The 23,203-nt window shown below is 50.3% G+C and overlaps 8 protein-coding genes across 8 annotated transcripts; 2 read left to right on the forward strand and 6 right to left on the reverse strand.

Annotated features, from left to right (window-relative positions):
• Positions 1 to 292: 292 nt before the first annotated feature.
• On the forward strand, positions 293 to 1,941 carry AtWU_04306 (T2 family ribonuclease; the record flags this gene model as incomplete). Its single annotated transcript, XM_035499417.1, has 6 exons — positions 293 to 618; positions 712 to 1,006; positions 1,062 to 1,254; positions 1,305 to 1,547; positions 1,621 to 1,718; positions 1,801 to 1,941. The coding sequence occupies 6 exons, from the start codon at positions 293 to 295 to the stop codon at positions 1,939 to 1,941; spliced, it is 1,296 nt and encodes a 431-aa protein (XP_035355310.1).
• Positions 1,942 to 3,199: 1,258 nt separating this feature from the next.
• Positions 3,200 to 5,566, reverse strand: ace2 (putative C2H2 transcription factor (Swi5); the record flags this gene model as incomplete). Its single annotated transcript, XM_035499418.1, has 2 exons — positions 3,200 to 4,854; positions 4,912 to 5,566. 2 exons carry the CDS (start codon positions 5,564 to 5,566, stop codon positions 3,200 to 3,202), a joined length of 2,310 nt encoding a protein of 769 aa, XP_035355311.1.
• Positions 5,567 to 6,865: 1,299 nt separating this feature from the next.
• AtWU_04308 (ubiquitin-ribosomal 40S subunit protein eS31 fusion protein) lies at positions 6,866 to 7,852 on the forward strand (the record flags this gene model as incomplete). Its single annotated transcript, XM_035499419.1, has 5 exons — positions 6,866 to 6,876; positions 6,952 to 6,970; positions 7,245 to 7,350; positions 7,412 to 7,692; positions 7,763 to 7,852. The coding sequence occupies 5 exons, from the start codon at positions 6,866 to 6,868 to the stop codon at positions 7,850 to 7,852; spliced, it is 507 nt and encodes a 168-aa protein (XP_035355312.1).
• Positions 7,853 to 8,097: 245 nt separating this feature from the next.
• Positions 8,098 to 9,866, reverse strand: AtWU_04309 (glycoside hydrolase family 18 protein; the record flags this gene model as incomplete). The annotated part of the gene is made up of 7 exons (XM_035499420.1): positions 8,098 to 8,756; positions 8,830 to 8,890; positions 8,944 to 8,993; positions 9,063 to 9,092; positions 9,152 to 9,405; positions 9,485 to 9,585; positions 9,678 to 9,866. The coding sequence occupies 7 exons, from the start codon at positions 9,864 to 9,866 to the stop codon at positions 8,098 to 8,100; spliced, it is 1,344 nt and encodes a 447-aa protein (XP_035355313.1).
• A 3,009-nt stretch (positions 9,867 to 12,875) lies between these two features.
• AtWU_04310 (uncharacterized protein) lies at positions 12,876 to 13,544 on the reverse strand (the record flags this gene model as incomplete). Its single annotated transcript, XM_035499421.1, has 3 exons — positions 12,876 to 13,004; positions 13,067 to 13,464; positions 13,532 to 13,544. 3 exons carry the CDS (start codon positions 13,542 to 13,544, stop codon positions 12,876 to 12,878), a joined length of 540 nt encoding a protein of 179 aa, XP_035355314.1.
• Positions 13,545 to 15,710: 2,166 nt separating this feature from the next.
• prs2 (proteasome core particle subunit alpha 1) lies at positions 15,711 to 16,792 on the reverse strand (the record flags this gene model as incomplete). Its single annotated transcript, XM_035499422.1, has 5 exons — positions 15,711 to 16,097; positions 16,164 to 16,376; positions 16,437 to 16,531; positions 16,651 to 16,710; positions 16,786 to 16,792. 5 exons carry the CDS (start codon positions 16,790 to 16,792, stop codon positions 15,711 to 15,713), a joined length of 762 nt encoding a protein of 253 aa, XP_035355315.1.
• Positions 16,793 to 17,652: 860 nt separating this feature from the next.
• Positions 17,653 to 18,966, reverse strand: AtWU_04312 (WKF domain-containing protein; the record flags this gene model as incomplete). Its single annotated transcript, XM_035499423.1, has 1 exon — positions 17,653 to 18,966. One exon carries the CDS (start codon positions 18,964 to 18,966, stop codon positions 17,653 to 17,655), a length of 1,314 nt encoding a protein of 437 aa, XP_035355316.1.
• Positions 18,967 to 19,567: 601 nt separating this feature from the next.
• AtWU_04313 (tubulin gamma complex associated family protein) lies at positions 19,568 to 22,764 on the reverse strand (the record flags this gene model as incomplete). The annotated part of the gene is made up of 2 exons (XM_035499424.1): positions 19,568 to 21,435; positions 21,489 to 22,764. The coding sequence occupies 2 exons, from the start codon at positions 22,762 to 22,764 to the stop codon at positions 19,568 to 19,570; spliced, it is 3,144 nt and encodes a 1,047-aa protein (XP_035355317.1).
• Positions 22,765 to 23,203: the final 439 nt, after the last annotated feature.

The following is a 23,203-nucleotide window of genomic DNA, read 5'->3' on the forward strand; positions in this document are numbered from 1 at the left end:
ATTATTAGGTCACGATAAGAGAAGCTTCAAGTCAATCCGGGGAGATCGACGATAGGGTGCTTATCGGACCAGTCACATCACAAGCCGCTGACTCAGGTACGGAGACCAAGTCATGGGATGGATGCACGTGCTGCTGCTGTTGGGACTCAATCATTCGCCTCTTTCCTCTCTTCCCCCTTTGTCTTCCACTGCTCTGCCAATTGATGCTTCGTTGAGAGTTTCATCTTCATTTCTATTTTGTATTGTCTGCTCTATTTCCTTGCTGAGCAGCAACAACAGCCCTCAGAACCCCATGCTTGATACCGGTAGCACTAGTGCGGTCGGGTCCACCGCCATCTCCATAAGGGACCGACTGCTTCAGAGTGTCCCAGGACCTCAACAGGTCTTGAAAGCTATAACGGGAACTCTAGGTGTCTCGTCGCTGTCGGTTTCAGACTATAGTTCGTCTGAAGCCACTTTCCGGCAATGTCCTTCCTCCGAAGTGAGCTGCAAGGCTCAGTACCATGGCCAGGATACCTGCTGCTTCAACTACCCCGGCGGACAAATGCTCCAGACGCAGTTCTGGGATGCTGATCCGGCCATTGGCCCAGCAGATTCCTGGACTATTCATGGACTTTGGTAGGTTAACTCTGATCAGTCTTCACAACCCATATCAGTTATGTAATCTATGTTATTGCCATCCAGTACTGACATGCGTTCCCCACTTCATAGGCCCGACCATTGCAACGGCGGCTTCGATCAGTACTGCGATTCCGGGAGACGTTACAGCAACATTTCGCTGATTCTAGTCGACTCTGGCCGTGGAGATCTACTGGACTACATGAGCGACTTCTGGAAAGACTTCAGGGGCGATGATGCGAATCTCTGGGAACATGAGTGGAACAAGCACGGCACTTGTGTCAGCACGCTAGAGACTCACTGCTACACCGACTACTACCCACAGCAAGAGGTCGTAGACTACTTCGACCGGACAGTCAAAGTCTTCCGAACCCTGCCCACCTACGAGGTCTGTCTCCCTGCACTCATTGAAGATAAAGGGAACTAAACATTTATCTCTTCAGACCCTCGCCAAAGCCGGCATTACCCCCTCCTACACCCAAACCTACACTCGTGATGAGATTGTCAATGCTCTCTCCAAGGCCCATGGTGCCGAGGTGACAGTCCGATGCCGACACCAGGCTATCAACGAAGTCTGGTACTACTTCAACATTGCCGGGCCACTGCAGACGGGCAAATTCGTCCCATCTGACCCAGGTCAGCAAACAAACCACCTCATAAGTGACTGAAACTAACAACTACAACAGATGGCCAAACATCCAACTGCCCCCGCAGCGGCATCCACTACATTCCCAAAACTCCCCGAAACGGTCACGAGCCCACCAAGACATCCCGCGGACCTGCTGAGCCGACCGCACCGAGCGCTCCCTTTTCAGGAAAAGGGAACCTGATGATCTCAACGAACGGCCAGAAGCGAGGCTGCATCATCAGCCACGGTGCATGGTTCACCTCGGGAACCTGTGCGACTTTCACGGCCAATAAGGCGTCTGGTATGTATTCTCCGCGATGTTTCCCCCCATCAGGTGGGCAGTTACTCACTAACGGCTCTTCTCAACTCCGCAGATGACACTGTCACCCTGAAATCCAGCAAAGGAGACTGCGGGTTCTCGCATGATGTCTTCACCTGCGGCGGGTTCATCAGGTCCCCGACTCAATTTACTGTAAGCATCCCGGCCCATCCCTTCCAAATACACGTGCACCCCACCAAAACACCTGATGTAGACTTTGTCTAACCCCTTCCAGGTCGAAGACGGCATGCTCGCCTACAACGACAACACAACCTTCTTCGCAGACAAGGCACCCAAAGGGCCAACGAAGAGCAAAGTCTTCGCGACGCAGGACGACCATCCTCTCGAGCTCTCCATTACATGGAGAGAGGCATGATCCCGCTTCCACTTCCTTTCTCTTTCCCTTCTCGGTCTTTTTGCCATATACAACATCTAAACGCACATAGAATCATACATGTTTCCATATATTTTGCATTTCCGGCATACTATACAAATCATACACACTGTTAACTAGTACTACCTATATCCTGAATGAAACAAACCTATAGAACTATACAAAAAAACAGAGCAATCCATTCAAGCATCATTGACATTCATGGGGAGTCAGTCAGTTCTATCATAAAGCTAAAGTACAGGCGAGGAGGGAAAGCGCCATGCGAAAACCACCAAGACAAAATTGATGATAGCAGGGTAAGTAGGTAGGCGATTAAGTAAAATTTCGTCAGCAACCAAACCAAAGGAGAGTATCAAAATGACTTTTGTTTTGCAATGCCAGCCAATAGAACAAAGATGCAATAGTAGCATAAAAGATGAAGAAGATAGAAGTTTTTACAGATCAACCCGTTCGTCCGTTTCGGTTCACATATCACAATCCATCAGCAGTTAAAGGCAAATCCAAATGACACAAGGAAATAAATAAAAAGCAACAAAATCAGATTCAATAACATAGCATAACATCATAAAAGGGTTCATCAAGGAGACAAAGAAAAGACGTTACAAACATTCATCAAGATCAATCAACACGTAAAGAGTCAGATAAAATAAAGAAAAGAACGGACGACCTGTAAAAACTCCATAATTTGACTGGCCAGAAAACATAGAAAAGTCATTTTATCTTGCAAACACTAAAAACTCCCAAGATATTGCAGATAAATCCCGGGGTTCAGAATGGTGGTTGGTTGGTGGTCGTACATGGTGTCGTTGCGCGAGATAACAAAAGAATCAAATGCAGTAAGCGCCAAGGAGAAAAAGCAGAAAGTTCATATGCCCGAAAACAATGGTTCTTTTTGGAAACGTTGTTCTTGTTGTTGTCACAGTTCATCAGTTTGCAGTGGATAAAATTGGTCGTTGAAATGAGTTTGGTCGTAGAAGTGAAATGAGGGAGGGAAATTGTACATGGTTCTCGTGTCGTAGTGTAGAAGAAAAAGAAAAGGCATAAAAATCATTTCGCGTCTTATATGCATGGGTTCCAAATCATTTGCGGTCCTAAATCGTTAAAAGTCTTGCACATTTGGCTGGTAAGCCTGAGTCGTTGCATCGTCAAAATTCGCCGGTCGTTTGATGTTTTTCGTTTTCCGTGTCATCTTTCTTGTCGGTCGTTATTTAGGTTCTTGTTCCGTTATGGTCGTTGCTCTTTAATCCATGAAGAATTCTTTGGTCATAACATCCGAGGCTTGTTCGTCCACTTGAAATTGGAAGAAGAAGTCGTCGGCCATGACGGGGCCCGAGGAGAAGGGCTTGTTGGGGAACAGTTCTAGACCACCTTCAAAGGACGTCGTGTTCACATAGTCAGGGAATGGCGCCATGTCGGAATCAGCCAAGTCTCCGAATTCGGGCTTTCCGAAACTAGAGGTCGAACCTTGGCTGATAAAAATGTCGAGATCAGATCCGTTAGATGATTCAGACAGGGTGGGAGCGGCATGGGGCGACGACAGAGAATGGCTGGCAGCACCGGAAGCATCTGTGTACGGGCATGTCTCCGGATCAGACATGTAGGGCAAGCTGGAGTCCGTGACGAGGCTCTCGAGAGGCTGCTTTGATGGGGAGGAAGGAAGCATTTCGTCTTCTGAGCTGGGGGTAATCGATCGCTCGTCCCGAGAAGGCGACGGCTTGATTCCCACGCTGTATCCGGGAGATGCAGGAGGCGTGAACGTGAAAACCTCTGGTGGCAACGAGTAGTTGGGGTTGTTGAACACCGGCATCTCTTCCGCCGGGCTAGAGCCGTGGAGACTCATGTTCTCGAAGACTTCGGAAGGAGGCGTGTTGCGTGAGGACTCGGATGTGGACGAGTCAAAAGATGACTTCTCTGCGATCCTCTGGCGTGTTCTCGATGCTTTGTCTTGCCTCTCATCCATCTCTGGTCGGTGCTTCTTCGGGCGACCCCGTTTCGTTGTCTTGCGCACAATGCCCTTGTAGCCGCCAATGCACATACCACGCTGCCGGTGTCGAGTCAAGGCGTCGTGTCTCGCAAACACGTTACCACATAGACACTCATAGGGTTTGTCGCCGGTATGAATCTTGGCATGACGCTTAAGGTCATGACCCCGAACAAAGCACTTGTTGCAATGGTCGCACTTGTACTGGCGGTCGCCCAGGTGGGTCTGCACATGTGACTTGATATTCTCCTTTCTTCCAAAGCGGCGCTCGCAGCCCGGGTGCAGGCATACCCATTTTCCGTCCTCCGGGTCAGGCCCGTGAATATACGACGCAATCTCGTCAATGGTGACACCCGTTTCTTTGATTGAGGCTTGTACGCGAGCGTCGAGATTCAAGTTATCAATGGATGCGACGCGGGGAGAAAGCTTCGGCTTAGCCGCTGAGCTAGGTGTTGCACTGGGTGTCTTCCTGTGGTGCGGACGGTTGGGGGTGGCAGGATAAATAGGTACTTTTGGTGTCTTTGCACCGTCTTCGGGGCAAGGCATAGCCGCAAGCTCGGGAGATGACATGAAAGATGACGATGCTGACGACGACGAGGCATACTGGCTTTGTGAAAGACTTTCCGACTTAGGAACCTCAAAGCTAGAACCCTGCTCATAGTTAAAGGTATCAAAGTTATCCACTTCAAATGATGCTGTGTTCGGGGGGGTGGACACATCAAACTTCTGCTGCGTGAAAGTAGTTCCAGCCACGCCTTGGAGAGACTTTGCTCGCTGCATGTACGACGACTGGGCTGATCCGGGCATCGCGCTACCCTGGTCTTTGGTGGATCCTGACTGGATGTCCCCACTGTACTGAGCTAGGCCCACGGTTTGCTTGAATGGTGTTGTTGCTGGTGTAATCGGCGCATACTCTGCACAACGCATTAGTATTTTGCGCTTAGCAGAGACCTTATGAGCCATCAACGTACGTGTATTGCCGTGCTTAGGCGTATGCGGGTGCTGAGACGGAGTAGCTTCCGACTGCACCGATAACTTCCTTACATCAGCTTGACCGGGAAAAGTTGGCTGGTAAAAGTCCCAAAGTCCCGTCTCGAAAAATTGACCTTCCGTTCCAGATCCGCACGGAACCTTAGCGCTGTGCATCTGTTGTTGCTGCATCAGGTCGAAGTGCATGTTCATGTGCGGAACGTCCTTCCCGAAGGGCGCATTCAGGTAGGCCATACTTGGTTGACTATCCTGGCCATTGTGACTTTGAAGGCTTTGCACCTCTTCCGGGGTGAAGCAGTCGGTGATAACGGGCATGGGAGCTGATTGTTGGGGAAACGACGGCTGCGCTACACACAGGTATCGTTGGTGTTGGCTGTCCCCAAGCATATTCGGATGATGCGGCTGCGGTACTGTTGTGTTAGTAGTATGAGTTGTACCATCTTGCATGGATTGCGATCGCTGGACACGCAAAGCTCTGTTGTCAAAACTCTGTCCCCGACGATGGGCATGATAACGATGCATCGCTTGCGCCGGAAGACTGGGGGCTTTCACGGCATCAAGAGCGGACGGCGTCGAGATCTGCCGCCTGTGTTGTCGATGTCGCTCATGGAGGTTGCTGTGCGCCGTGGACAGCATGATGGGCGAAAAAGGAACTCTTTCTTCGAGCGCTTATCGCAAGGTGCTTGACCGACGGATTGACAGACCTTGGTGTTTGGTCGGATCTAGAGGATTTAAATGCGTAAGCCTTCTGCACCGATTTACTATGCAAAGAATTCACATCCAGCGCCGAGAGTTACCAACCTCACGCAATACTAGCCACACGGCTGGGCCGACAAGATGGTAATGAACCGCCCTGCAGTGGTGTCAGTCGGTGATCTCCTCAATTAGAACACTCACGCTAGGAAGAAAAAAAGGTTAAAGAAGACGCAGAAGAAAGAACGAAAGCAAGCGCAGCAGTTAAGGAATTAACGCAGCCTCTGCACTAGATCTATGCAAAGGAAGATTTCTTGCGACAGCTATCTAAAATGCGCTGGACAAGTCGCAAAACTGAAGATGCAATCGAAGCCCTTATAAGAAGCTTCCCTGCAACGCGAATTGGTAGTGGGAAGATGGGAGGGTAAGAACCAAGGAAGTCTTTTAAGGTATTTAGAGGTGGGAACCAGGGAAAGGTGGATGGAGATGATGAAGCTATCCCGATCTATCGCCCACGGTTCAGATCAACAATGGCGTGGTTGGCCTAGCAACAGGGTCGGCTGAGGCGTCAGGGAAACCAGCGCCCCTTGGCATGGAGCCCGGCGATTTGGCCTGCGCAGTGGATCGCGCCCTGGTTCCAGCACGGAGCATTAGCAGCCCGCCGCAGCAACCAGTGGTCCGAACACAATTAAAGCTTACGATCCGGCAGGTTTAGTTGCAACCTGCAAGGAGGTTGCTTCTCGCCTGGCTTCTACCAGCGGTCCAGACAACCACCCTATCTCCATTATCGATCTAATCCCACATTTTGCCTCTTATAAATGACGGGAGGAGGCGACCTGTGGCCTGTGAGGGTTTGAAACATTATTTCACCCTTCCTCTGCAATAGCCCATTTAATAATTGACTCCTGTCCGCATGTTATTCAATCAATAATTAGCAACTGAGCGGAGGGATGGGCGGGCAAATGATGACGATGACGAAGTTGACGTCGATGCTCTGAGAGGCTGGTTTTCTAGTCTAGTTGGTTTTAGTCTTAGTCGTCGTACTTTCTGCCTCGCTTTTCCGTGCCGTGTCTATGCCTGACGATGCAGGCACCAAAACTGACGTATCCAAGAAACCGTTGTCAAAGTCATCAGTCAGCAACATCAACATCCCGTGACCTCAGCCGCAGACCATCACATGACCGAGGACCCGGAGGGCTGATTATCCGAGTGGTCCACCCACACTACGCCCGACTCGGTAATATGGGCACCACGTGACCGCACAACCGATTTTAACGAAGCCCACCACCACCGAGGATATTTTCCTACCACGATCGTCGAAGGTTTAGGAAGACAAGTCTTGTCGAGGTGAGTTGAGGCCCCTATACATTTACTATGTGACAAAGAGGGAAAAAAAAGGGATACAATATTATCTGCGACATCTCATCTTCATTTCTTTCCACATACTCCAGAAAAATAATCTCGTGTGCACAACTTAGCGCGCAAGATACCAGAAATCCTGGGGCGAAATATGTGATCAAGACACGAAGATGAGATGCGAAACGCCGATGATATTCAACCCCTATCCCTTTGCTCAAAAAACCAGTAGAATATCCAACTAACACATTATCCTCAAAATCAGACCTTCATCAAGATGCAGATCTTCGTCAAGACCCTCACGGGTAAGACTATCACCCTCGAGGTGGAGTCCTCGGACACCATTGACAATGTCAAGTCCAAGATCCAGGGTAAGCATACACACCCGGCCTACATAATCCAGTTGGAACATATTCTAATGATGATGTTCAGACAAGGAGGGTATCCCCCCGGACCAGCAGCGTCTGATCTTCGCTGGTAAGCAGCTCGAGGACGGCCGTACTCTTTCGGACTACAACATCCAGAAGGAGTCCACCCTCCACCTGGTGCTCCGCCTGCGTGGTGGTGGTAAGAAGCGCAAGAAGAAGGTCTACACCACCCCCAAGAAGATCAAGCACAAGCACAAGAAGACCAAGCTTGCCGTCCTCAAGTACTACAAGGTCGACGGTGATGGCAAGATTGAGCGTCTTCGCCGCGAGTGCCCCTCCCCCGAGGTATGTCTAATATTTCGCCGTATGGCTGAATCTTGCTGTTGGCGCATCTTACTAACTTTAACTCTCCTAGTGCGGTGCTGGTATCTTCATGGCCGCTATGCACAACCGCCAGTACTGCGGAAAGTGCCACCTCACCTACGTCTTCGACGAGTCCAAATAAATGGACTAAGTCGATCGTTTCGCCATGTCCTCTTTCCGGTAGCGCCTAGCAATGTCGGTCGTGAATGTGTGGTGGATGAGGTCGGGACGTGTGCGCTTTGATCGTCCCATAGTGCCCGAGCAATGAGAAATGAAAAAAATTCAAAACCGCTCTCAATTTAGACTACCTAATACGTAGATAAACCATATGTAAATGAGAAAAGCCTGCTCAACTAAACTGAAAGATAGATGAGAGTATCAATCGCTCTACTGAAATGCGTTCCTCAGGTTGTCGTACTTGCTCTCAGGGTAGGAGAGCACGTTCTGCGACTGGTCGAGGGCTGACACGCCTCCAATCCCTTCCACGAAGGTTCCAATCAGACTGCCGTCAGCTTTGTTGGCGGTCTTTCCTCCTTTGTCACCGCTGGTTTCCCACCACATGCCACCGCCGAGCTGAAGCTTGGTGATATAGTCCAACTTCATCTCGCCCACGGCCACAGTGTCGTAGGAAACCATGGTGCGTGCCGTGGGATCATAACTCCAGGATGCACCCAGATTTGCATCAGCATATTCAGTGGCTCCCGTTCTCGGCAATGCTTTGTAGTCCCAAACACCTTGCTCCCAGCTTCCCTGTCCGACCCCCGAGAATGCGGTCCCGGGTCCATCAGTGTTGGTGAAGGCACGCCCATACAGCGGCATTCCCAGGATTATCTTGGACGAGGGGACCCCACCCTTCTGGATGTAGTAGTTCACTGCCTCATTGGTCGAGAATGGCGTCGACGCTGGCTTGTCAGCCGAGGGATACAAGTTGGCTTGATGACCGGCAACAGTGTCCCAACTTCCGGCATAGTCGTAGGCCATCAAGTTGTAGAAGTCCAGGTATGGCGTCATCTGAGACAGCTTGAGCTTGGTGTAATTAGCAGGACCTACATGAGATCAGCATTCACTGGGTCTGACTTGGTCTCGTCCCGAGTAAAACAAATAATATAATCCACTTACCAGCTGGACAAGCGATAGTGAGAAGGAACTTCCTGTTCGCACCAGCAGTTGCATCCAGAGTCTAGACAAAGTTAGTGCATGCGTGCGCGCATTACGATCGAGGAGAAAGCTCACCTCACGGCACTTCTGAAGCAGAAGGACCATATTTTGCGCTTCTGTATCATCTGTAGGTAGTCGTCTTAGTATCCACACCTAACTGGTTACTCATCTCCCCAACAATCCGAGAAACTAACCTTTGGGGTACTCCCAATCGATATCGATGCCTGTAATCACCAGCATTAGCGAATCATGTCCCACGCATTGTCACAAACCAGTCACATACCATCGAATCCAAGATCAGTGACCAATTTAGTTGCAGTCTCAGCAAACTTAGTGCGGCCAGCATCAGTGCTAGCGGCCTGAGCGAAATTGGGAGAGTAGGTCCAACCGCCAATGGAGAGCAAGACCTTCAACTTCCTATTTTGCTGCTTGAGCAAAAACAACTGCTTAACACAGCCATAGACATTGGTACCGACGTCATTCCAGGAGTCTGTGGGGTAGTGCTTCTCAATGTCTGACCAGGTGTCGGACAGATAACTGTGGCGAGAAGTCAGTGCGGCTGATCCGGTGGCAAGGGGGTGATCAGCCATGTGCTGCAGAGAAGTGGAGAGCTTACACTTCTCCAGTGTCCGGGCGAACGTTAGCAAATGCGTATAGGACATGAGTCAGCTTGTCGGCCGGAATGTCCTGAGGATTGTAGTTGCGGCCATAAATCGCCTAGGCATTGGCATTAGAATTACTATTATACGAGTGGAACTGCCTCCCGTGTCGAGTTGGGATACGACAGCCAAGATCGAGTGCATGCTCACCCAATTGACGAAGTAGGCCACGGACTTCAGACCAGAAGACATGGCTGGGATGGTAGCGTTCGTGTCGGTAGTAGGTGCAGGATTGGGCTGGAGCGGAAGCACAGCTGCGTCATTCCAAAAGTACCGAGCAGACAGGATAAGAACAACGATGAAAAGTACGAGACAGTGGATCAATCGCGAGAAAGCCATGGTCGGCAAGAATCAAAAGCACTTACCAGCATGCAAGAGGCTGGTAAGCAGAACCCGGGAAGAGTCAGTCGGAAGGAATGAACGATGCAGCAGGGGGGTGGGATGATTGTACCTGCCTTAGGTCACCTCTCCTGTATGGTAAGTACTAACTTGTAGTACTATATAAATAACAGAAGTTCAGACTTCTGATTGGCTCAGAGTCAATCGCGGCGGTGCAACTGTGGCTGCAGGAGACAGGTGGTCTGCGCTTATGTGATCATCAAAATGTGGCTGACTGGGATTTCAGGAAGCTGACGGGCATCTACTACTACTACTCCAGGAGTCTAATGGAAGAATCCGAATTTATATCTCTATTCGGTGAGTAGAACACTGTCATGTTCGGCTTGTGAAGTTTTCTTGAAACACAAGATATGCCGTCGGTGGCGTCGGTCATTTCTTGTCTGACCATGCCATGCTCTGAATTGTAAAAGATAGTCTTCCTGGCAGTATAGGGCTCCATGGCTACGACACTATATCGTGTGCTTCCTTGATAGTTCACCTCTCGGGGAGGTTAAATGAGACTAGACCGGGTAGAACAGGGCGGAGACGCTTAAAACTCCTCAAGTGATCTGTGCCTGAGTATCTGTCACGAGAACAAGGAGATCGGCTATCGGGGAGGGACCCTGGTTCGACAATCCAATCCCCAGACTTGCATAGATCGTCCCTGGTGCATCTCGGTTCAGATGACATTCCTAAGGGAAATTTCCAAGCGCATGATGTATCTCGGGGTAGTTCACGTCTCCGGAGATATCATGGGAGCTGAGGTTACAACTTCCCGACGTCCGGCATGACCGTGGGTAACATCGAAGTAGCAAGAACTCTATGGTCCAGTGCTCTGTGATGAAGCGTTAAAAGTATAGGCCACGTAAGGGAGCATTGAATGACTTGTTCCGATCAGACCAAGTAATTAGGATGCGAGGTGGGAGCGTGCGCATGATGCATCTCGCTTGTTCTGGACTGTAAAGACCATCACTGTTACCGATCTCATCCTCGTCAAGATCGAGGCACGGGGAGACAGGGGTAGATGCAACCATAGTAGTAGTAGCTATTAGTTCTGTAACGAGTAGAAAGCATTGTCGAGGCACGGTCGAATGAGAGGAATAGCGGAAACGAAACTAAGGAATGAGCATTCCCGGTTGTACCATGGATCCTGGCCGAACGTGACAGATGACACTAATCCTGCAACCTCGTGGCCTAGGTTTGGGGACCCATCGACGACCGAAAGGGACATCAACTCCCAGTCACTAGATAGATAGGTAACTAAATTAGTTAGGACCAGGATACGTAGTCATCACCTTGATCGTAAAACAAGAGGGTCTATCCGGGAAAGATGATCAGTGAGCGGCAGCAAGTCCGACGGGATCCCCGCCTCGCCAGTGACTGAAAGCCCTAAGCCAGACCAGGAAACAGATCAAGAAGAAGTTAAGAACGTGAAAGCGACCGAGTGGATCAGTTTCCTGGACCTTCTCAGCTGAAACCTTTGCCTCTACCGCACGGCCGGGGCACTGATTGGCGCGTGGGACTTTAAGCTACTGCAGGGCACGGTTGCACGGCCACAGTTTGAATCCACCAGCATTGCATTTTGGAGCAGATCTGCCAAATCAGAATTTGACCTGCGATGAAAAACTCTTTTCAACCTGGTTGAGAAGAATGGACAGATCTCAAGGGAACCGCCGTGCATCTGCGTCAGAGGCTAGTCCCCTAATATTTTTTTTCAATTTTTCTTTGACTTTCTGCTTTCTCCAACCCATCTCCATTTCGCTTTCCGGGCGCATGCAGCATTGGATCCTTCCCGCCCCATCCAGTTCAGCTGGGATGTCCTCGACCAGCTGCACCCAAGATTTTAGCAGCGACCCAGCACTTCGGTAACTCCGGCGGCTGTCATTGGATGAGTCGAACGTGAGGATCTCGTTTCGTGTCTATCTGTCGCTCCGGCCAGAGCGTTTCGCCCCTCGACACGGTAAATTCGACGCCAATGAGAAAAATTCGACTCCAGCAATTCAGCTGGTAGGCCGTTTCCCGCATCAACTCTAGCCATGTGGACAAACTGGAACCTACTACTATTCCGAGCAAACTCAAAAGGTTCCTGTTTCAAAAATTCTGGATAATTATTCGAAAATTTTCCCTTTCTCCACATTAACCCGTCGGGTCCACAGCGCGGGCTTGCCGACTGCTTGACAGGAAACGACTGGCAAGCCACGCGCTATCATCCTTCTCTTTCGACATCATTGTGGCATGTCGCAGAAGTAGACCGTTGCCCATGTGGATGGCCCTGGTCGTACCAATTCCCTCGGCTAGGAGGAGAAATACGTAACATGTCAAGGACTAACAAGTACTATCACCGATAGATTGATTGTTCGCTTCAGCTTTGCGGAGCGGAAAATTGATCCGTCAATAATGAGGAAAGTGTCGGAATTGCGCTAGTCTACCGCTAAGGCAGCAACATCCCTGCCTTGAGTTGCATACTTGCATCGATAGTCCCAAAATAATCTGGCTGCTCGGAGCAACCCCAAGGCAATACAGGGGAATAATTACCAACAAAAAAAGCACATTGAGAAACAAAAATAGAGTAAATAGACCCTCGCTGGGGATATCCAATTATATCGCATCTAGCGTAAGCCATAATTCAAGGGGGATATCATGACATGAAGGGAAACCGAACAAAGTAGCAAATCAACATGAAAGCCGAAAAAGGGTAAATGCAAAGAAGACAAAGTATAACCGAACATAAGAGGCGTATCATAGGGAATCAAACAGCTTTTCTTTTCCAGAAACAGAACATGACGAGCGACCTGCGCCCAAAATTGCGGATAACAAACCGCCCACATCAAGGGTATACCGAAATAACCAAACAAATTGGTGCCGTAAGCCCGAAAACCATTCAGAAAATCATATATCCGTACACAACAACTTCTCGTCGTCCCGAAAGAATCAGGTGTATAGTAAGTTGCACATCGTGAGCCCAGCAATTCATGGGTGAGAACGGATCCAGGTAAGGATCACTGGCAGGGAAGGATCGTCGGCAAGCCAATGACCTGCCCGCGTGTCTGCAGCCCGGAGATCAGCAACAACGTATTGGTCTGTCACTTGAGCCATTTCCTTTTGTTGTATTCAGGGTCAGCCAATGGTTTAATGATCGTAACGCTCAGGGTTTTGCTCACCTGTCGGAACGTGTTGCTCACAGTCTTGAGTTGAGCAGCGTGTTGAGGTCCAGGTTGCTGTCCGCGCAGGATGTTCTGACGGTTGATAGCCCATCTTCTGGCGGCTGCCACGCGAAGGTAGATACGATGGGCTTGAAAGCGACGGGCGCTGGCGTCAAGAATCACTCTCTGCAACTCCGCCTTCTCCGTCTCCACGTTCGACTGAGCAGGCGTCATGCTGGGATTGTAGTTGGACGACATCAATGCCTGGGCGGCAGCCAGGCCTTCTCTGATCGTCTTGTAGCCCTCTTCGTTGGCCTCTGCATTCGGGATTTGGACGTTCTGCTGAGAGATGTGCACAAGTAGAGTTCGGTAGTCGTTGATGATTTCGGCCACCCGCAGGGCACGTGCTTCGTTGACTACAACATGTCAATGCCATTGACGACTCCAGGGTAGTGTGGTGAGGTGGAGAGGTCGAATACTTACGTCCGTCAGCCATTGCAATTGTAGTAAACTTGAAGTTGCCTCCGAAAAGTGATTAAAGGTATGAAGAGATGAAGGGTGCAACAAAAGGCACTAAAGAGAACTATATCCAAGAGGAGAGAATGAATGGAGTGTGCTAGAGTAACGGTCAAGTCAATTGACTAGAAGAGACAAGGCGACCTTTATATTCTTGTTGAGTCGAGCTCTGATGTCTTGTATGATATTTCTATCTGAAGGCCGAGGGTGGGATATCCTTTTAAGCTTAACGTTCAGCCATGGATAGTTTGGATGACCATGGGCCATCAGCCCGGCGATGGGGAACATGGTGAAAGAGGATCATCATCATGAGTAGTGGCTGGCTGCGTTGACGGACGCTGATGGAGAAAGGAGGACATCACAGCTAGGGACTGCAGCTGGATAATGACACCCATTGTGGATCAATAGTAGGAAACGGGCCCCATGAGAGCCATGTGTCCGAAAGGGCCTGGGATGTCCACCCACGACGAATGGATCTAAGGCTGATATCTAAGCGCGACGCTAAGCAGCTGGTCCAGGTAGGGGGATCAATGCTTATGGGTCTGCATATGCATAAGGAAATTGAGGAAATACACAAAACTGGGTCACGGCAACCGGCGATAGCAGTCAACGCAGGGGTGGGAATATTGGAAAAAGAAAATCAACACTAGAAACGATATTCAAGACTGGGGCCGGGCAGAGAGAAAGAGACTCCACCGGCTTGTGGGTGGAGAAGGTGGACAGGGTGATACATCGCCGCATGTGTCACAGAAGGACCACACCAGTGGGAAAACCGATAAAGCCACAATGAAAATTTTATCATGATTTATTTTAGTATATTTTGGCTTTTTTTGGTTTTAGGGGAAAAGTGCTGGATCTTGGTTCATCTTGCAGATTGGGTGGAGACGGGCAAGCATGTAGCAGATGGACCATCAACCCATGGCATGATTAGTTAGTCTAATCCTAGTAAGTAAGTAGCGGGACTCTAGGTTGTCAAAGACACACTAAGAAAAAAAAAAAGAAAATGTAAGTGGGAAGTGCGAGTTACTGCCAGCTGGGATGAGGGTCATCCACCCTCGGTAAACGCCACACCCTAGTAATTCATAGTTCACATCAGCTGCAAGTTGGGACGGAGATATCGACAAGAAGGGAATAATCGAGTGCCAGTGCAGGGAAATCCTCGCAAGGATTTGGCTTTGACACTGACTCGGTTTAGGTTCAGGCACCGTTCGGTCCCACGGCGAACAGGCAAGGGCGTCAAGAGTAAGAGTACAACAACGAGAAAAAAAGAGAAAAAGAAAAATAAAAAAGTAAAATGGACAAAGATAGAACGGCGGCCAAAAAGAAACCGCGAAAGCCACAACTTCCAGCTCAGCCACAAAGAGGCGAGTAAACCAGCTGAAAATGGAAAAGCAAACACCGCAGCCTCAGGCTTGAAGTTTACTCGCGCAATCCACCATTGATTTGGTTCTTACTACTTACTCCATACTACGGAAGAATACTACTAGTTCCTTCCCGTCGTTCATCCGGGGCTGTTGCTCTCTCCTTCCTTGTCTGTCACTTCACGTCTACTTGCAGCATACGAACAGTAGTAGTATCTCCGTCCCGACCTCCTCGGTGGCAAGTTTCATCATGCTCCTCCAATGAGCATGGTCAACGTTGCTTCAGTGCAAAACGCTAGCCCGGGGAGATTGCTTTCCCATTGAGGGCTAAAGCTTGCAGATAGCACGCTCAAAACTTCATAGCAGTAGACGTCTGACATTGCTTTGCATCGATAATCCCGGTACCGCCGTTCCTTTCTTTAGTAACAAGTGCTGCAGCATGGAACGTGCAGATAAGCAAATTCCCTCTCTAAGCCTGTCAGATCGCAAAGACCATACTTTATCGCACCGTGCTTGTCTATCCCCATATTCGCCACCAGTCCGGAGGAACAGGCGACGGGTCTTTCCGATACAGGAGCCCCGGTTACAGTAGCTGCAAGGGGGCTTTCCAGGTTTTGGATGTCAAGTACAGCAGCGGTGCAAAAAGCAAGTCAACCGACCAAGAGGGGAAATAGAGTTTCGTCAGACACAGGCCAGCTCATGGCATCAGAGAAAAATAATGATGTTCATCGATCGTTTGCGTCTACCAACATGGATGCTCCCAGTAAAAAACAATGAAATCCAGCTCAGTCCTTCTCGCTGATAGCCTGCAGTCGTTCGTCGATCTCCTCCTCCGTCAAACTCCGGAAACCAATGTCTGTCCCTTCCTGGCCATCTGCTCGTGGCCCTCCCACGATTCCAATCTCCAATTCGTGTTTCTTGAAATCAACACTCAGCACATTGCTCAAAGCCGTGATTCCCAGCTCCACCACTTCCTCCCAGCTGCCGTCAGCGTACTCCTTGTTCTTCAGCTTCTTCTCCAGGTAAGTGATCGCCTCTTGCTGCTTCGGTCCAGATGCAGTCGCCTTATATCCGATATAGTATCCGGCAGGATCGACCTTGTAAAGCTGGGGACCCTTCTCCGAATCAACGGATACCAGGGTCGTGGCAACTCCGAGGGGACGCATGTAAGCCTAGAGGGTGAACGTGATCCATCAGCCAATGTCCCGGGCAAGATCTTTGAAGCAGGTGACACATACCCTTTGCGTGTAGACCTGATTGATATTGCCAAGTCGCTTTGCGAGGACATCACAGGGCATCTCGTAGCCATACTTGTATCGAAATTCAGCCGCCTCACCACGAGCACGGTCAACACTGGCCCGCGCATCGGCGATGGAGCCGGTCATCACACAGCCCACTGACGGGGAAAGTCTGAAAATGTACGAAACGGAGGAGGGGTCGATCAATTTGTCCTGGTATGTTTATCAGAGGATGACCGACAGGCCGTCTCGATGCGGCGGGGACGAGCTTACAGCAACTTTCTTCTGGGACAGAACCACAGCGCAGTTCTTGCCCTTCACACCTATCGAGGTGATGTTGGCCGAGGTGATAGCCTTGAAGGCATATTCTAAGCGCCGAGGGCATCAATGGTGAGTAGGCGGTCTTGAAGGTCTAACGTGGTCCGTGATCGGAGTACTTCGAAGGTCGTCGGGGAGAGGCGGTTTTTATGGAGAGAGGGTCACTTACCAACTTGGTACAGACGACCCGAGTCCGAGAAGATGGTAATGTGTCTGTCATATGCACTTCCTGATCACAGAGGTTGTCAGTCTATCGATGAAGTCATGGAAGCCGGTTCAGTCAAGAGGGTCCGGGAAGTCTCACCAGACATGATGGCGGTGGTATATCAAACTCGATTCGAGATTACAATGGAAGTTAACTAGTCTTATAGCGAAATGAAAATGGAATCGAGATGGGGGAATGAAGGATCGAGGACGAGGGAGGAGGGACGTTAGCAGAGGACGCGTGCCAGAGGGTGCCTGGCCGGAGCTCTAAGCTTTGGGTCCCCGTTTGAGTAAGCTCCAGCGTCACCGCCTTTCACGGCTTCATCATTGTGCCGCTCATCTATCATCGCTCAACGATCTCTTCTTAAACTAATAGAGATTGTTCTTCTCGACTTTATATTTTGATCTTTGTGTCTTCTATGTTGCCTGCCGGACTTTCTCATTAATGTCCGTTTAGTGCAGTATCACTAGTACCGATGATTAGTACTTAGATCTTGGTGCTACTTCATACTATATATACTAGTCCAGTATTATCATCACGATATAATCTAATAGGGTGGGTTAAGACAACCTAGTTGTGATCTAGTATTCATCCTAGGAAACTTACCAGACGGTTTGAAGTCACTCTTACTAGCTGGGAAGAGACTATCGGCTGCTGTTGTCATAGAGAGATAGAATCGGTCCACTAAAAGAGCCTTGCATCCACAAAATAAGTACTATACTATGAGTAGTCTACTCATCTACTGTTTATCACGATGAAACTCAATTTAGCAATAGCAGTTAGGCAACTACCAGAGTTGTGATTGACCGAGCTATAGCAATGTCTATAACTGGACATGATGGTCTATATAATCTTCTATAAACATTTCGCTTTTTTGGTGACTTAATGATCAAACAGCAGGTCATTGATAGGGTGTGCCAATATACGAAAGCACGAGCACCCGACAATCCAAAAGTGGCATCACAGCTAGTCGCTCGAACTTGAGCTATCCGAATCGCTGTCGCTATCACTGCTGCTGCTGCTGCTGTCACTATCACTGTCACTGCTATCCTTAGATGACGAGGCTTTAGCAGCTGCAGGCTTAGCCTTGGTCTTCTTCTCATCGTCACTGTCGCTGTCGCTATCACTGTCGCTAGAACTCTCGCTCTCACTGCTGCTCGAGATCTCAACGATAGCAGTACGGTTCTTCTTCTTTTTCTTGCCAGGCTGGGCCTGAGCCCCCTTCTTTCCTTTCTGCGCAGCAGGCTTGGGCTTGTGGTAATTGAACAGCGTGCCGTTAACAGCAAACAGAATGAGCTCAGCCCGTGCCCTATTCTCGTACTTCTTCAGTGTCTCCGCATTGAGCTGCGCAGTAACATCCTGACAATCAATATCTTCTTGACCTGCAGCCAAGCGTGTCCGGAAGACACCAACGGCCTTGTCGTAACTGGCCTTATCCGTCGCCGCGGTGCTCTCGTTGGCCTCAGAAGAAGAGCCCTCCTTCGACTCCTCCGTCTCTGCAGGAGCACTATTAGGTTGATCCTCCTCGGCATCAGCCTCCGCCTTGATGACCTCCTCGGCAATCTGTCGCAACCGCAACTTCGCACCTTCGCTCTTCAACCCCTGCAAATAGGCAAGCAAAGCCGCATTGTACAGCGTTGGGACCTGCTCCAGCGACAAAACATGCTTGAAGAGATGCGTCTCGCGATTCTTCTGGAACTTCCACGCCGACCGATGCTTGTGGTACAGACTCAGGTAGGAAAGGATAGGCGTTTCGTGGATTCTCGGTGTCGTGGTGGATGAAGCATCATTCGATCCGTCCTGCTTCTTGTTCTTCTTCTTCTTTTCCTTCTTCTTTTTCTTTCCCTCGCCTTCATCATCGGCCTTGTCCCCGGTATCATCATCACCATTACCCTCAGCATCAACCTGCATTTTATCCTGCTCCTGAGCTTGTTCCTGCTCCTCCTCCTGATCGTCCGCATCACCATCCAATTTCTTCGCATCCTCCGAAAACGACACACTCTTCTTCTTCTTCTTTCTCTTCTTCTCGGCGTCATCCTCCTTCACCTCTTTACCCTCCCCCTCATCATCATCATTCTCAAGCCGTCTCTTCTTGCTCTTCTTGCGATCCTGCTTCTTCTCCACATTTGTTTCCCTGGCGTCCACATCTCCCTTTTTCTTTTCCGCCCCCTCCACCGTATCCTTAGCGTTCTTGAGTTTCAGACCCATCTTCTTCCAAGCCGGGATATGTTGTTGTTGTTCTTTGTGCTGTTGTGGAGATTCTTGGGGGCTGCTCGACATTGAGCGATGCGACGGTATCGTAGTAAGAATCGTTCGATTTCGCGGACCGGGCAATAGACAATATTAGACAAATTTTGTGTATATATGAGTCGCGTTGTCCCAAATATAATAACAATGGGAGTACAACGGAAGTAATCGTGTTTCAGTGGTGGAGAAAAAGAGATTGTTAGGTGTATGGGTTGAGGATTGATGGTCGCCCAGAAGGTTTTGGGGAAATTTTCCACGTGAGGGTGCGGAGATAAAATTTAAGTGGATTTATCTGGATTTATCTCCGCTGTCTTAGTTATCTACCTACTACAAGAATTTACTTAGGAATATAACTACTCGGGAGGGACATGTAATTACATACAATCTATTTGCTCTGATAAAACCGATTGACTATACATGAAATCGTTATAAATTCTCATTTTACGAATTTTATGCATTTATCACTTCGCTTCAGTTCCCACCTAGCCCGTACCATGCCATCCATACATCCAACCTTGACTCCATGAACTCGTACAAATTAGACAGTCAAACACACGCAGACCAAAAAGCCTCCTCAATTGAGGGAGGGGAATAGATATACAGCCCAAGTCTCACAACAAACATCTACAACTTATTACCCAGTAGCGCTCCCAGTCCCGCTATTTTCCGCTTTCTCTCTCTCTTTCTCTCTCCTCGCCTCTTTTGACGACGATGAATTACCCTCCGCAGCAGCAGTCGCATTAGCAGCCGCAACAGCGGCCGCCTTGCGTCTCGCCCTCTCCTTATCGCGCGAACTGGAGCCCGCGGTCCTGCGTCTCCGAACTGGTTCATACACATCATTAAAGTTCATGACGACGCCCAGGAACCGCATGTCCACATCAGGCTGGTAGGCAAGATCGCCTAGGAGGACGTTGAGACGGGAGCGGAACTCCGCAGAGAGGTCGCGGAGGCGGACGCGCAGGGAAGCGAGCATGTGGTCGTCTGCCGAAAGGTCGTGGGGATTGAGGGAAGAAGGGGTGCCGATGCCAAAGTCGTCGCCACCACCACCGGCGAGGTTTGGCGTGTAAGCAGCGACGGACGGGGACATGGAGGAGGAGACGGAGTCCTTGTGGCCTCGAAGGGGGCGACGGAGATCGCGGTCAGTAATGCCCCAGCGGCCTTGGGCGGTGCGAGTTTCTATTTTGGCGCTGAGCTCTTGTCTGCGGGTGAATTCTGCGACGGAGAAGGAGTAGAGGCCGTCAACGGCGTCTTTGTAGGCGAGCATGATTTTGAGGATTTGGTGGAGTTGGGTGAGGAAGCCTTCTTCTTGTTGTTTGGTATTTGTTGAGGAAGAGGAGGAGGTGTTGTTTTTGAAGGAGGTGGAGGAGCCGAGAAGGCCTTTGTGGGTGATGGAGTTGAGGTATTTGGTGTGTGCTTCGATTAGGTCGTCTAGGGTGCAGCCAGGCTTGGAGATGGAGGCTTGCAGTTGGTCCCAGCTTGCTTCTATCACTTCGAATAGGATGTAGTATTGGAGTTGGCACACGAAGTGAATCATCTCGGCGATTACGCATCTTGCTCGTTTCCAGTCTGAGCCGACTTTGTCGTTGACGCTTCCTAGGACGCCGCGCGCGCCGGTCATGCATCGTCGCCAGGTGCTGCCTAGGGCGAATTCGACTCGTTTCACACGCCAGAGGAAGTTGAAGACTTTCAGGTATTGAGTGGAGCCCCAGGGTGTGATTACTACATCTACTGGGGCGTCGATTTTGTATTCCAAGGTGAAGCAGTCCCAGCCAATCTCTCCGTGGCTGAGTTCTAGCATGCGGGCATCAAGTCGACGGAGGACATCTGGGGAGTCGTATTGCGCGTTTGAGGCTCGAATAGCATGCTCCAACTGGGCAGTCAGTGTATGCCGGTACTGTGAATTAGCTGGCCGGTCGAGGTTGGATGCTAATGACTCCATCAGCAAGGCAATGAAATCACCCTGTCCGAGCAATAGGTATTTCTTCAGTGCGCGAAGGTGGTCGAAGAGCTTGAACTTATCGTCCATAAGGTAGATCAGCCGTGCCATCGTAGTCTTATAAGCTTCGTCAATTGAAGACTCTAAGGTAGCCGTATCGCCATACCGCAGCTCTTTGGAGGCTTCCTTCGAGTAGGCTTCAACCCACCCCGAGTCTCCACAGCCGTATCGAATGAAATTCAACGATTTTCCAATAAGGAACACCTTCTTAGCAAAATCTTGTGTGATGATGGAGGGCACCATCTCATCGTCAAGTTTATACTTGTCCTCCCACACACTGGTCGCAATGCGACGGGGGTCCGTACTGGGCCTGAACTCGGGCTCGACAACGAAGAATTCTTTGTAGGGGTCGGATAGCTCGCCGTCGTAGATCCAAAGCCGGAGCATATCGTAGAAGGGCCGGGTGACGTGACTGAGAAGCTTTTCTGCCAGAGCGCATACAAACGGGTCGCCATGAGAAGTCGAGAAGCCATGAATCAGAGAAATCAGCTGACCACCTTTCTTGTCTGCAATATCAACGTTAGCTTGCATACAGTCCTTTCACAATTGGAGCACATACTCTGAGCTTCCTCAACTATAAGACTCATCAAACGCAGCGCCATGGTTGCATCTCGCGTCCAGACAACACATCGCTTCAACGTCACACCACTCTTAGAGGCACTTCTAGGATCATTGGGATCTGCAGGTGCTGTCAACGCCCGTCGGATCTCTCCTTCCAATGTGGCAACTAGGCCCAGATACGAACGGAGCTCATTCGAGAGAGCTGCCCGCAAGCTCTGGCTCAAAAGACCACCGCCCGAGCTCTCAACAAAGGACGACAACCCACGATATAACAGACAGGGCTCTGCAAGAGAGTTCAAAAGCGAAACGACCGGCAAGGGCAGTGACGGCGGCAATTTCAAGATAGAGGATGAGGAGAACTGCAGATTGGAGGACGACAACCCCTGCAAATTGAACGGTAAATCACGAAGAAGCCCATCTTCCAAAGGTCCCGTAGGCTTCTGCTCCTTCTCCAGACCAGGATCCGGCATTATCGTCTTCTGATCATCACTAAACGGTTCTCTCACCCCAGTATTCGCCCGACTACGAGTAACCCGAGTCTCTCGAGGCCTCTCCGTGGTCTGCAAACCCCCATCAAGCTCCGCTTCTCGTTCCTTATCCGCAAACAACTCCTGCCGTCGCACCGAAGCCTTCCTCTCGATCCTCCCAGGCAACTGAGACGCCGACGAACTAATCGCCGGCCCCTCCTCATCCGACTGATCACCAGCCCCCCAACCCTGTTGTTTCGTCCTCTGCCCCTTCCACAGCACATTCTGCAAATTCGCCGGCTCAACCGGCGGACTCCTCGCCTCCAACATCACCTCATCATCCATAATAAACCCATCATGATCATCCGCCCCAGAGAGCCGATAAAGCAAGTACAAAATAGCCCACTTCTGCGACAGCACCGGCTGCGTCAACAGACGCGAGTAAAGATTCGAGAACCGCACCGCCTTATCGGGGCTCGCATTCTCACGTAGCAATTTCCGTTTGATCAGGTCCGACGCGTTGTTGATGTTCTCCCCGCCTGCTAAGCTTCCCCGTCTGTTTATTCCGGGGCCCGGCGGCGAGGCCGGATCGTTGTTGGCGGCGCTCGTGTAGGTGTCGAGGATGCGCCATGACCGCTCGAGGATGTCCTGGTGTCGTCGTTCTTCTGCTGCGGCGAGGGCTTCTTCTGCGTCGTCGGCGTAACCATCGTCAATGTCGGAAAATGAGAGCGGAGGGGTAAGGGAGTCGACGAGCTGCGAGAGGGCGTCGTCGATGCGCCGCGGGCGCGCGGGTTGGCGGGTGGACATGCTTCTTTGGGGGTCTGGTTTTAGCTCGATTATAGAGCTTTCCGGTATTTGGATTGTACCCTTTCTTTTGATCTCTTGGGGTTCAAATTGTTCTTGGGTAGTTCACAGCTCGCAGCCCACCATGAGACAATGGGTTATAGGTCGGCTGGCGCAGAATACCGCCTTTCGAGGTTAGACGCGGCGAGAAGTTAATGGTCGAACACAAGTGGATGGCCTGCCAATTCGCTGGAGTTCCGGAGTCTAGGGCATGGCGTCCCGCACCAGTCAGAGGAAGACCTGGAAGTAGTGACTATGGCATATAGTTTGATGTGTTTAGGTATCAATTGCGTCGGAGCCCATCGCCGAAGACTGGGTGACCCGCGTATGGAAAGGATGTTGTTGTCTTGTTTGACCCGTTTGTACGGTTTGAACCTAAATCCACCGCGTCCTGCCAAGCACG

This window comes from Aspergillus tubingensis (assembly GCF_013340325.1).
Source record: "Aspergillus tubingensis WU-2223L DNA, scaffold_6, whole genome shotgun sequence".
Taxonomy (NCBI): Eukaryota; Fungi; Ascomycota; class Eurotiomycetes; order Eurotiales; family Aspergillaceae; genus Aspergillus; species Aspergillus tubingensis.